Below are 13,386 nucleotides of genomic sequence, written 5' to 3'. Positions count from 1 at the left end.
GCATATTTTTCTACTTAAATAGATATCAAAAATTTGAACCATGAGTTATTTAATAAAACCTCTGCTTTTGGATAATAAGGTTGTTTTACATTTGGGAATAAGTGACTTTATACATAAGAGATTATTTCTATCTTTGATTAATACCTTAGGCTAGGTTGCTAGGCATCTTAATCCATTAGGGCTACTATAACAAAATACCATAGACTAGATGGCTTTAACAGTGAACATTTATTTCTCACAGTTCTGGAGCTTTGGAAATCGAAGATTAAGGCACCAGCATAACCGGTATTTGGTGAGAGCTCACTTCCTGGCCCCCAGCCAGCCATCTTCTCGCTGTGTCTTCACAGGGCGGAAGGCTGGAGGGAGCTCTCTGGGGTCCTTTTTATAAGGGCACTAATTCCATTTCTGAGGGCTCCACCTTCATGACCTAATCACTCCTCAAATGCTCCACCTCCCAATGCCATCACATTGGGGATTACGTTTTAACACGTGAATGGGTGGGGGCATGGCATTCCGTCTATAGCACTGAGTCATGAGTATAGATGCTCCTTTTTTAAAAAAACTAATTTGGTAATTGTAAGCTTTTATTTATTTATTTACTTGAAACATAAGAATCTTAATACAAAAAGAAAAATAGTTGTCTGTAAGCTTGGTATTGTGGCCTTTCTATCATAGGAATGTCATTTGTTAATATGGTAAAATGGTGGTCTCTTGCTTTCAATTATGTTGTAAGTATCTCGTTCAGCATATCCTAAATTATCAGCAGATCTGGTAGATCTTGTGTGTCTGTATTACGTATGCATTTTAAACCAAACATCAAGAAATCGATGTCATGTTTACCTCTTTATCTCAGTCTAATTTTTCTCTACTTAATTTGCTGCCTTTCTTTTACCTTATTCCCATGCCTCTCCTGTGGCTGTCTTATTCTTGGCTCACAGTTCTGTCTGGTGATGCCATACCTGTCCCTGGTTCAAGTAGTTCTATGATTTTATAACTTCCTGAGGGACATCTGAGGTAATTTGGGAGAAGGGGAAGTGTACAGTGTTCTGAGAACTGCCTTTCTGATTCTGAGGTCCTTTGTGCATAAATATGTACAGGATGGTTAAGAGTACAGACCTTGGAAATAGAACTGTCTGGATCTGATTCCCAGCTCTGCCCTCTTGGACAAGGAAATAGGGGGCGTCAGGAGCTCACGGTGATTGAGTTGTGTGTAGCAGCAGCAGCAATTGGGTACACTCAAATAGTTGATGTTGTTCAGTTTAGAAAGATAATATGTAGCATAATGTCTATTTGAAAGGGAATGTAAAGAGAATTCGGGTCACATCTGAAATGAAGTGAAAATAGACTAGTATTCAGTACAGTATCCATTCCAGTTTCTAAGTAAACTAGTGGGAGTTTTGAAGAAACTGCTTCTGTTAAATCTTCAGACATTTACAGGAAAAACGAAGTGCGTCCAATAAAATAGAGGCAGACACATATGTACTAAGATCTTTCCAGCAACTTTTAAGCAACTTTTCCAGCAACCTGTGTCATGGGAGTCTTCACTGAAAACAAGAAAGAGCTACTTTCAGGTTTTTTATTTACTATTTTTAAAAAGTTGGCACTGAAAAGCTGACTCTCTGCTTCCCTTTTCAGCCAGCACATGTCCCAAGGAAGCTGATCCCAATAACAATCATCAAGCAAGGTAATTTTTATGAGTCCGGTCTGAATCTGTGTTTAGAATTATACACACACACACACACACAGACACACACACGTACAGGGTCAGGCAGAAGTAGCACCTACTTGAGCATTATGCTGAGTGAAATAAGCCAGGTGGTGAAAGACAAATACCATATGATCTCACCTTTAACAGGACGCTAAACAACAAAACAAACAAGCAAAATATTACCAAAGACACTGAAATAGAGAACAGGGGGACAGTGACCAGAGGGGAGAGGGGAAGGAATTTAAGGGGAAATAGGGGAGGGATTTAGAGGAACAAATATAAAGGACACATGGACAGCAACTAAGGGTGTGAAAATGGGAGGGAGGTGGGGAACATGGGGGGTGGAATGGAATGGGAGTAATAGACAGAAAACTGTACTTGAAAAATAAATAAATTTTTAAAAAAGAAGTGACACCTACTTGAGTGTAGTTGGTAGGATAATAATATGGGTGTAATAATTTATAGTTTTATTTTGAGCATTTCACTTAAAATGTCATATGGTTTGTTTGTGATATTGTTGGGTTACAGAATTACATGCTTATGATTTGTAATTAAAAAGGGCGTTACTTGTGCCAGACCCTATATATATATATATTTTTTTTTCCCCTCACCTAAGGATATGTTTATTAATGAGAGAGAGAGAGAAACATCAATGTTTTTCTAAACATTGAGCAGTTGCTTCCCGTATATGCCTTGACTGGAGGATTGAACCCACAACTTAGGCATGTGCCCTGACCAGGAATTGAACCTGCAACCTTTTGGTGGACAGGAAGATGCTCCAACCAACTCAGCCACCTGGCCAGGGCTAGAATTATTTTTAGTATACTTTTCACCTGAGATAATTTAATATTGCCCATATCTGTTCAACTTTCTGATTATTGTTTTTCAGAAAAGAGTTTGAAGAAATCAGCATAGTATAGTAAATTAGAAGTTAATAGGTAATTTGGCTCTGTACTAATAAACCAAGTCATGACAAATCACGTTGGCTATACAACTAGGGACAATCCAATCATAAGTATTCAATTTTAAAAAGTCAGTTAAATATGTATGGCTCAGTTTAGTGGTGAGTTAGCACACATGAAGAAAATCATTAATAGGATATTTGGGTTAATGAAATAAAAACTTGATTTAGTGGTCATTTTAGGGAAAGTTAAGACACCCTGGCTTTAAGAATTATAATGTCTTATTTCATTTCATCATCTGGTTGTTTTTGTTTTGACTTTCAGCTTTTCAAATTATTGAACTGACTTTATTTTGTCCAGAAAGTTTCTTGGGAGAAGAGATTGGGCACTTAAAATTGTTCTTCATTTTAAGAAAATAATGTCCCATGTTCTCTGAAAGCAGGGTCAATTGGTATTAGAATTGCCCAAGGATTCTCCGCTTTGAGATTATACATTTTCCCATTTTGTGCTAGTTCTTTACTTGAGTAGACGGCAGGGAGCGGGGATCAGAAAAGAAATTTTCAACTCATTAGGATAGAACCCTCTATGTTAGAGTAATGGTCTTTCATTGCTTATAGGCACTGGTGCTAAGATGCACCTTCTAGTCCTTTCGTTGCCTGTGTAGTTAACCCAATGAGTTCTTGTCTATTAATTGAAAAGTTAGATCAGGGCTTCCTCAGTGCAGCTGACTTCACATTGTTAGCTTTTTACTACTTTCTGACTATTCCCCAGCCTCCCCAACTGCCATTATCTTTTTGTATTTCAACAGTGATTCAGAATGTCACTCACAGGGCTTCCACAAAATCCCCAGATAAGACTCCCATTGGAGGAACAATACTGGGTGAGTTGTCTTGACCTCTATACTTAAGATTAAGAAAATCAGGCTATTTTTTAAGTAATAGGGCCTCTATGGAATTGTGCACTCTGAGTAGGTATATTAAATTGATGTTGGTTCATTTTATTTTAACATTTAGGATCCTGCCTGTGTTTACTCCAGGCCAAGAGCTAAGAGATGCCACCTCTATCATGTGTGTTAGAGAAACAACTGGAGCTCATGCCTAGTGTGAACGAGGGCACCCATCCTACCCACCCCTCAGGATTGTTGCAGATATGAGGGAATTTTTGTCATATTGGACTTCTCTTTTAAAAATGGTTAATAATGGTGTTCCTTGTTCACCACACATCCTAAGCATCCATTTTGTAATTTTTTTGCATCCATGGGTTAAAAGCCAGAGGATTCTGGTAGTTCAGTTTTGAATAGCTATACTTCATAGTTACTAGTATCTGGCACTCTGAGCTTTATTTTATGTCATGATGCATTCTCTTCCTCTCATCTTTACCCTCTTTCCTCGCAGTCCACCTTGTTATTCCTGGCCTTAATGAAACAACTGTGAAACTTCCTACGTCCATAATGTTTGATATTTCAGATGCAATCAAGACACAATTAGGTAAGCAGCAAAGTTCTACGATTGAACTTTTCAGTGACGGTTACTAGCACTGGTATTTTTAGAATATCCTAGGAATCTAGAAAATAAGCTGTTTGGGATCTCAAAGGAAAAGTAAGGGACAGGCATATGCATTGTTGATGGGAATGTAATGTGGTAAAGCTGCAGTGGAAACAGCATAATCACTCCTCAAAAAATTAAAAATAGAATTACCATAGGATCCAGCAACTCCACTTCTGGGTGTGTAACCAAAAGAACTGGAAAAAAGCTCTGAAAGAGATACTTGTACACCTGTGTTTGTAGTACCACTGTTCACAGTAGCTAAAATGTGGCAGCAACTCAAGAGTCTGATGAACAAATGGATAAGCAACATGTGGTTTATACTCAATGGAATATTATTCAGCCTTTAAAAGGAAGGAAATCCTGACATATGCTACAATGTTGATGAACCTTAAGAATATACTAAACAAGCCAACTACAAAAAGACCAACACTGTGGGCATGATGGTTGCAAGGGAGGGAGGGAAGGAATGGGGAGTTAGTGTTTAATGGCACCAGTTTTCAGTTTTATTAGATGGTAAGAGTTCTGGAGATGGATAGTGGTGATGTTCATACAACATTATGAATATATTTGATACTACAGAGCTTTACATTTTTAATGGTTAGGACCATAAACTTTGTTATATATATTTTATCACAATTAAAAAATTGGACAAAAAATTAGGGAAGATTTTTTTCCCCAAAGAAGTTGGAAAATTTGTTTTCCAGAGAAGTTGAAGTATTAAAGTTATTAAATCATATTCTATAGGAAAACAGTTATTTTATATAAAAGAATAAATGAATTTACATTTACAAGAGAAGGATGAACAGTGATCAAATTAGTGAAAATACACATAATTATATAGGTACAATTTTCAAATAGAGTAATTGTTGGAAGTTACACTCAGTATGCTATTAACAGACCATGAGATACTTTCAATAAGAACTGATATGAAGGTCAGGACTGTTAGATTATAACTGACTTGAGATTGCTATGGCTTCCTACTTGTAGAAAAAAACCAGTATGATTTCAGTGTTTAACAAACATAAAATGTAATAATTTGAAGGGAGAAAACAGCCGTACCTTTTGAAAGGAGCCCAGGGAGTGTTAGCAGTGGGCACTGGGCTATGTTTGTTACTGCACTTGAGTGTCAAATTAATTCTCTGTGTGGCAGAGGACCTCAAACTCCAATAAGCCTCAGATGCCCTGGAGGGCTTATGAACACACAGGGTGCTGGGCTCACCCTGGACTTCCTGATTCAGGAGGTCTAGGGTGGAGACCGAGGGTTTGCTTACTAGTCAGTGATACGGATACCGCTAGTCTGGGAACCATGGTTTGAGAACCACCCCACTAAAGTTTCTGGGCACTGTCTTGGGCTATTGATAAATATGGAAGGAGATGGCGTGATGTGAAAGAAATTGAACAAGACTTAAAAATGCAGAATATTTTCCCTAAAGGTGACACTAGCTAGTTACAGAATTGAATTGGTAGCATTTAGTCAACAGATACTTCCTAAGCACTGCTTTTGGCTAGAGAGCAAGTTGCTGGGGACTGTCATGGTGAGTTACACAGACACAGGACCTGCCCATACTGGGACCTCAGTTTTACTTTCCCTTGTTGGAGATCTGACCTGTTTGCTTCTTTGATGGTAGGCAATCAGTCTGCAATTGTTTTTAAAAGATAGGAACTCTTAAATTTTCTTAGCTGTTAATTTTGAGAACCTCCTGCAAGGAGGAACAAAGCCTTGAGCAGGCAGAAGGACACTAAATAAAGGGGACTATTAGACTTACATTTTTAGAAAAATCTTCAAAGCTTATGTATTACCATTTCCTTGAGTTGTGAAAATAGTTGCCAATAAATCTTTGTGGTTTTGTGCATTTTACATTCTTCCTGTAAAATATTCGTAGCTGTTAGTCCTAGGGTGAGTTACATCCAGGAATGTAGACAAGTGACTCAAGGCTTCTTAATGTGTTCATCAGACTTGATCAACAAACTTTGAACTACAAAACCCTGTGACTCAGCTCTACACCATCCGTATGCTGTGCTAAAAGCTGGGGAGCTTCCAAATGAAATGCCTTCATGAATCTGTGTTCAGCACCAGAGCTCAGGACTTTTGCACTCACCGAGTCTCTGTCTGGAGCCTGCATATTGCCTTGTCCTGCTCCTAAAAAACACTTGCTTGGGAAGTGGGGGGTGGGGGGGGGGAGCCAATCTCTGGATGATTTGGTCCCTAGTCTGTCTGTTAAAACCACAAAACCCAGGATTTGTGAAGGAGACTGAAAATGGCAGTTTTTTCCCCAGACCACTGCTGTCAGTTTTGAATTAGAAGATGTTTTATTCTTTAGTCCTTAGTTTTGAGTGACATTCTCAATCCCCCCCCCTTTAGAGATTAAACAGTGAATTTTTGTATTTTGTTTAATTTTATTTTTCTGGTATAATTCACTAGTCTTCAGGATTGTGATTTTAATAGAGAAAATGCTATACAAATACTTAAATATCTTTTTTAACTTGCATTTCTGGCAAAACGCCTGTCAAATTTAACAGGCGGGCGAGTTTCTGACACACTGAAGAGGTTGATAGCCAGCCAGTATGTTTGAAAATGTCCAGTGAAGCCATCAAATGTACCATCTTAACAGTCTGTGTTTAAAAATCATATTTTAAATCTACTGTATTTTTAATATGATCATAATTCTCTATAATAGCAAGGGAGAAATAAACGTTCCTGGATTTATTTATTACCACAATTTAGAAAAGCCCTATTTTTAATGGGGTAAATCCTAAAAATAATATCCTCATTCCAGCAGGGCCCATCATGGGACATCAAGAAATTATTAGCCTTTGTTCTAAGAACACATGGTGTAATAATGAGAGAAATAAACAAGAAAGCCAGTATTACACCCACATCTCCCAGGGATATACAAAGCATTTGCCAAAGCCAAGACTTCGCTTGCCAAAAAGCAAAGGAAACAACAGTGTTGAAAAAAGGTACAGAAGGATCAGACAGGAAGAGGAATTTCCTCGGTCATTCTGATTGTGTTTTGCTTCACTATTGCCAAGGCTGCACTTGTACAGGGAGAGTGTAGGTGAAGGCTTGGGGTTGATAGGAAACATAAAGTGCCCGCATTTAAACATTTCTCCATCTACCAGTTTCTCTGATATGAAGTACAATACTTAAAAATACAATATGTCTTTGTAAGAAATTAGTGATGTGTAAAGAATACAAATTCTCTCTTGGGAAGGCAGTTTACCTTTTTTTCCCCTTTCTTAGCTTAACTTTAAATTAAGATGATTACTAGCTAAGGGCATGTTTAGACTATAAGAAGCTAAAGCCAAGTGATTTAGAGCATTGCACAGAACTCTAGGATCTGCAAGTTAAAAATAAATTGTTAAGTAAGTAAGTAAATAAATAGTCCTGGTCAGCCAGGCAACCATCAAGAACGTAGGCTATTACTCAGGAAGGGAAGACTTAGCAAATGTGTCCTAAAGGATTAGAGGACACTAAAAAAGAAGAGACCATTAAAGAAAAACCTTATAAGCTTACATTTGGGAAAAAACAAACAAACAAAAAACATCCGCTTTCCTATGGTGCATGCTAAAATAACAGAACTGAGCTTGCTCATAAAATGTGTAATCTGAATGCTTTTTTCCCTTTTTTAACAATCACAGTGGTTCTAATAAAAAAAACTATACAAAAAAGCAGGAAAAAAGGTTGATCATATTTAGAAGTTTTAAAAATAGAATTTTTTATAAAATTATATTGGACCTGTGTTTTTAGTTATTCCAGAAACAGAGCCCCCTATCTCCATACCCTGCTAAATTAATTTGAAAAAAGGTATTAACATTTCTGTTGTGCAAACATGCTGTGCAACTTCAGGTTGCAGCCAAAACACACTTGGCTGTTAGAGATGATAGGTATGTGGCACATGGGACACCTCTTTGCAGCATTTTAAATCACACCTGAAAATAACTAGCTTTAGGTAGAAATCTATTGAACACTTCTCTAATACACATTAAACACTGATTGGCTTCTATTAACACTGTGAAAGGGATGACCTTGTCTGTCACAATTAAATAAATGTTTTATGCCCTTTTCAACTGAAAAGAAGAAAATGGTCTTTATAACAGAGATGTGAACCACAAAAGATTTCAATATCTGCCTCCTCAAAGGGTTTTGAGAGCATCAAAGGGTTTTGAGTTAGATCAGCAGCTCTCAAAGGGAGCAACTTTGTCTCCCAGGAGGCACTTGGCAGTGTCCAAATGGAGACTTTGAGTTCCCACAACCATGGACGTGCTCCTGGAATCCAGGGGGTAACGGCCAGAGGTGCTACTAACCATCCTGCAACCAAGGAAAGTCCCCACAACAAAAAGTTATCCAGCCCAAAATGTCAATAGTGCCAAAGTTGAGAAACCCAAGAAGTTTCTGTACAGCCTCAGGTCTCTAAAAGATCCCTCTGGTTCTAATCAGTTCAAGGTGACATGATCAGGGTATCGCAAAGATGAATTAATCCTTTCGTGCCACAAGACTGTTTCAAAATATTACACATAGGTCATTCACTTTGGGTGCGCAATAGCTGAATGAAGTTAATCCTTGGTGCATTTTTTAAATGGGGAACATCTTAATCACTGGGAATCTCTGGTATAGAAATGTACTTTCTTTGAAAAAGAATACCTAGCCTTGGCTGGTGTAGCTCAGTGGATTGAGCACGGGCCTGAGAACCATAAGATTGTGGTTCGATTCCCCGTCAGGACACATGCCTGGGTTGCAGGCCAATTCCCAGCAGGGGCCAGTTCCCAGCAGGGGATGCACCAAAAGCAACTGTACATTAATATTTCTCTCCTTTTCTCCTTCCCTTCCCTTCTAAAGATAAATAAATAAAAATTTTTAAAGAAAAAGAATACCTAAATTTTAAAAGGAATTTCCTAAAGAGTTGTCTGAAGTGGGAAAAATGGGAAAAATTTGATTTTATTCTTTACACTGAATCCCCACAGTAACCAAAACAAAGGTCTTTGTTAAGATGTGGCTCAAATAAATTACTGTTTATTTGTCACAAATATTGTTAAATAATTTAGTTTCCTATGTGTGTTATTAGTGCTTTTCTAGAACTTCAGTGTCATAACCTATTACATGTTTCATTATGCATAGTAATGGAAATTTTCTATTCATTGATTTTTTTTTAATTAGGAGTACTTGAATATAAAATTCCAATGAGTATTTGCAATACAATATAGACCTTCCAGAAACTCTATGAATCAGAATGACTTGAGAGTTATCCAATTACTGGGTTGTGGTTTTTTTTCTTAATTCCAATGTCAACTTAGATTTTAAAGAATTACTGAGTTTTAACAGGAAGGAACTCTGAAAGACTGTCATCTATTCATGCTAATCCCTTGTAAAAATGCACAATAAATTTTTGACCGCCTGGTGGGAAGGGATAAGAGCAGAATAGATTTCTGGAAATAGTCTGCTGTTTGATTATGTTTTGAATGAATTGTATTTGGATACTGTATTACAGGAAATGAGGGAAATTGCTTGTTCTCTGACTTTTTTTTTTTTTAGCTAAGAATGAAACCTTGGCGTTACCAGCGGAATCTAAAACACCAAAGGTAGAAAAAATCCCAGCACAGCCCATAACAGGTAATGAGATCTTTGTGTCATTAACTTTGAGAGAATAAGTCATATTTTTTTCAAATGGCAAATGATTGACAAGCCTGTACATTCTTCAGGGAAGAACCAGTAGGAAATTGATTTTGATCATAAATACAAAACAATAGGCAATTCTAAGTTCTTAATTTAATGTTTAGAAAAAACAACAGATGCAGAATAAACTGTCAAATCATATAACTGCTATGTAATATGGAAACTGTATTGTTCACTCTAAATGAAAGTTATTACCTCAATATTCTGAAAATTTTTTCATTTATTTTTAGAAAGAGGGGAAGGGAGAGAGAAAGAAGAGAGAAACATGAATGTGCCAGAGAAACATGGATCCGGTTGCCTCTCATACGCCCCTAGCTGGGGACCTGGCCTGCACCCCAGGCATGTGCCCTGCCTAGGAATCAAACTGGCGACCTTTTGGTTTGGAGGCCAGTACTCAATCAACTGAGTCACACCAATCAGGGCTGAAATATTTTTATACTAAAAAGTAATGCCTGGTTTTGGTGCTTTCCTTTTATGTAGAGACATGAAACCATTTTTTTATCTCTTCACTTTCTCAAGTGGAGTAGAATGCCAGTATCTTACAAATCCATAGCTTAAGATATATATCATTTAGCAACAATATATTCAGAAGATTAACAATCCTAATATAGACGATATATAATAGTTCGTTAAAAATACTTTAAAAAATAAATGTGGGGTGCATTTTCCCCAGTTTTTCAGCCATTACTAACAAACATTCAGCATTTCTTCTATGAATGAAGTGCCCAAGCCTAGCCCACTGGGGACACATTATTCTCTGAACTACAGGGTTTTTGCCAGAGTGACACCACCTTGTCTTGGACTCAGCAAAGCAAACATCTGGCAAGAATTTCCCCAAATCCACATTTATCAAAATAACTGCAATCTAAAGTGATTTTTAATCCCTAAAATTGCTATAAACTGAAGTATTAGTGATATTTACCTTGTACTAAACTCTGGAACTGATAACTATTCTGGAGAAGATAAAGATTGGTGGTGAAATAAAATAACTTGATTTCAAGAAACCAGTGCAGGTAGAGATATTTTTGACAAAGCAAGAAGTATGTGGTTCTGCCTAAAGGAAAGAGGTGGGCCTTCCTTCCCTCACCTTTATGGGAGTTGGGGCAGAGATAAAAACTATTCAAGATGCTGAAATAGACCTGGTTGGTGTAGCTCAGTGGATTGAGCGCAGGCCTGTGAACCAAAGAATCGCGGTTCATTCCCAGTCAGGGCACATGCCTGGGTTGCAGGCCAGGTGCCAGCAGGGGACACATGAGAGGCAACCATACATTGATCTTTCTCTCCCTCTCTCCTTCCCTTCTAAAGACAAATAAATAAAATCTTTTTTTTAAAAAAGATGTTGAAATAATGTATTTGAATGAAATTCCTAGGTAGTTTTCTAATTTCAGTATAATTGTTCAACACCAATAAAAACATAGGCAGGACCCAGTGGATGAGTCCAACTTTTTTTCTGCCCCAAAGATTCTACCCTATTATACTACTTCTCCTGGCACACTGTCTCATGGGAGAGTCTACAGATTTTTTAGTTCTTTGCCAAATTGACCTCAGAATTTTCCACTTCAGAAACACTTAGTCAAACACCACAATGTGTTATTCAGTGTTACTGTGTTATCACAAGTCTTTACCCTGCAAAAAATTCTGGAATTATCTAGCTCACTATTTGTTCCAGATCTCAGTGATCCTGATTTTAATTTCTTAGAAACTACTTAGCTTGGGTGGTCTTTGCCTTTGATGTAGCACTTGGAACAACCTTGTGGATGAACTTTTGAATCCTTATTTCAATATGCAACCTTTGCATATTGATTGCAATTTGGAAGAGATCAACAATATAATGTAATAGTTCTAAATAAATCTGGGTCATTATTTTATTTCCTCATCAGTTCATTTATTTAATAAGCATTTATCATGGGCTGGCTTGCTATATCTCAGACATCACATTAAGCCCTGAAGATAAAGAGAAAGAAAAGGCAGATAATAAAAATTATGATTAATTTGCTAAGTGCTTTCATGGAGATCAGTTCAGTGTGCTTTTTGTAACATGTGGGAAATGGACCAGACCCAGAGAGGAAAGCCTGGAAGCAATGTCAGATCAGACACCTGGAGGAAGCCAGGGAGTCCTTGACAGACAGAACTTGAGAAGCAATGCACTAGGTATCAGTTATTAATTCTCAAGGGCAATAAGTGTCTTATGGTCTTTGGTTGTTTCATAATTTTACCTTAATTTGTAAAGTTGTCTTTTTTTACCTTCTAGTGTCTCCTGAATCAATTCCAAGAACCACTAAACCCACTGTATCTAGTGCCTTAGACATTTCAGAAACAACACTGGGTAATTCTAAGAAGTTTTTTTCTAAAACAAACGAAACCCTCTGAACACTCACAGAAAAGAAAAGTAATCCAATACCTTACCTTTCTCCTCTTCTCTTCCCTCCTTACCAGCAGTAGTTAATCTTCCTATTTCTTGGACCAGTTTCATTAAAGAGTTAACAACATGCCTTGATCCTGGTGAATGATGTTTAGGCAGCTCTGGAGGCTAGATGCTAAGTGCACACCCTTTCACCAGTCTCTTGGGTTGTACAGAAAAACAGAATGCCAGCCTTTTAACCCAGAAAGCTTGGAGAGATGGCGGAAACTTGGAAGTCTTGGCTATGTCTGTGCTTTCTGCTTTGATTGGCTTTTCCAAATCTTGTGTGTGCTAAATATGAGGAGAATCCCCCAAAGTGTCATGCTTTCTAATAAGAATTTTATGTCATGCATGTTAGTTGCTTCTTGGCCCAAGAGATTCTTACTTGCTTTATTCTCTTCTGAAGAAAAGAAGCAGCATGTATTTCGTTCTGTACTTGTGATGTTGATCGTCTGTGCCACACCAAAGCCCACTGAAAGTGTACCTTCAAATTTGAACAGCTGTGTAAAATTTTTCCTGGCAAAGCCAGCTATTTCCATGAAAGGCATCAGCTGCCTGGTGCGCACTCTGTTTCGAGAATGCATCACGTGATCATCGTGAAGCCACTATGTCAAATTCCAATCACACAGTTGCTAACTGAACTCCTCTTTATGGTAGTTCTCAGCAAAAAGACCCTGGAAAGATTCCAAACTATCCTAATACCTAGGTTTGAATTACCACTGAACACCCTAGGTAAAAATTATTAAACACTGCTACTTATTATTACCTTGGAAATTTTATGCACCTTTGAAAGAAGTCTTTAGGCTAATTTATTCAAACTCATCTCCTCACAGGAAGGAAGAGACACTTGGCTTTTAAAACCATAAGCTCCCCAACATCAAGCTTTTAAATGTTATAAAAATATTTGTTCTGTAATTTAGGTCTTAAAGAGGCTCTCTCTATAACAAATCCTTCCATTGTTTTTCTTTTTGGTGGTTGTATTTTGATGTTATATTTGATTCTTTTAATTCAAAATCATTATGTCACTATATCAATTGTTTTCTATATTTTCTCTAAACATCTTATATTCAATTCTTTTCACAGAGAAAATATAACTTATGAAGACCCTCTGGTAGCATTCTTCAAATTTCTTTCTGAGCACAATATCAATAAAG

At 37.3% G+C, this 13,386-nt stretch overlaps 1 protein-coding gene across 5 annotated transcripts in view; it reads left to right on the top strand.

Moving 5' to 3' along the window:
• ABI3BP (ABI family member 3 binding protein) overlaps window positions 1–13,386 on the top strand; it is a 255,288-nt gene that overhangs the window by 120,891 nt on the left and 121,011 nt on the right. For 3 of the 5 annotated variants that reach the window (XM_037058953.1, XM_037058951.1, XM_037058950.1), the window contains exons 7-11: window positions 1,636–1,684; window positions 3,419–3,490; window positions 4,005–4,097; window positions 9,691–9,768; window positions 12,083–12,157. In XM_037058953.1, coding sequence (XP_036914848.1) covers window positions 1,636–1,684; window positions 3,419–3,490; window positions 4,005–4,097; window positions 9,691–9,768; window positions 12,083–12,157 — 367 coding nt within the window. Of the gene's footprint in view, window positions 1–1,635; window positions 1,685–3,418; window positions 3,491–4,004; window positions 4,098–9,690; window positions 9,769–12,082; window positions 12,158–12,889; window positions 12,965–13,386 lie in introns of all 5 variants that reach the window. The other 2 variants (XM_037058949.1, XM_037058952.1) reach the window with 2 other exon arrangements.

This window comes from Sturnira hondurensis, unplaced genomic scaffold (assembly GCF_014824575.4).
Source record: "Sturnira hondurensis isolate 20B ecotype Veracruz unplaced genomic scaffold, ASM1482457v3 Scaffold0010428, whole genome shotgun sequence".
Classification (NCBI taxonomy): domain Eukaryota; kingdom Metazoa; phylum Chordata; class Mammalia; order Chiroptera; family Phyllostomidae; genus Sturnira; species Sturnira hondurensis.
The sequence above is the reverse complement of the archived record's forward strand: the minus strand, read 5'-3'. Positions and strand labels throughout refer to the sequence as shown.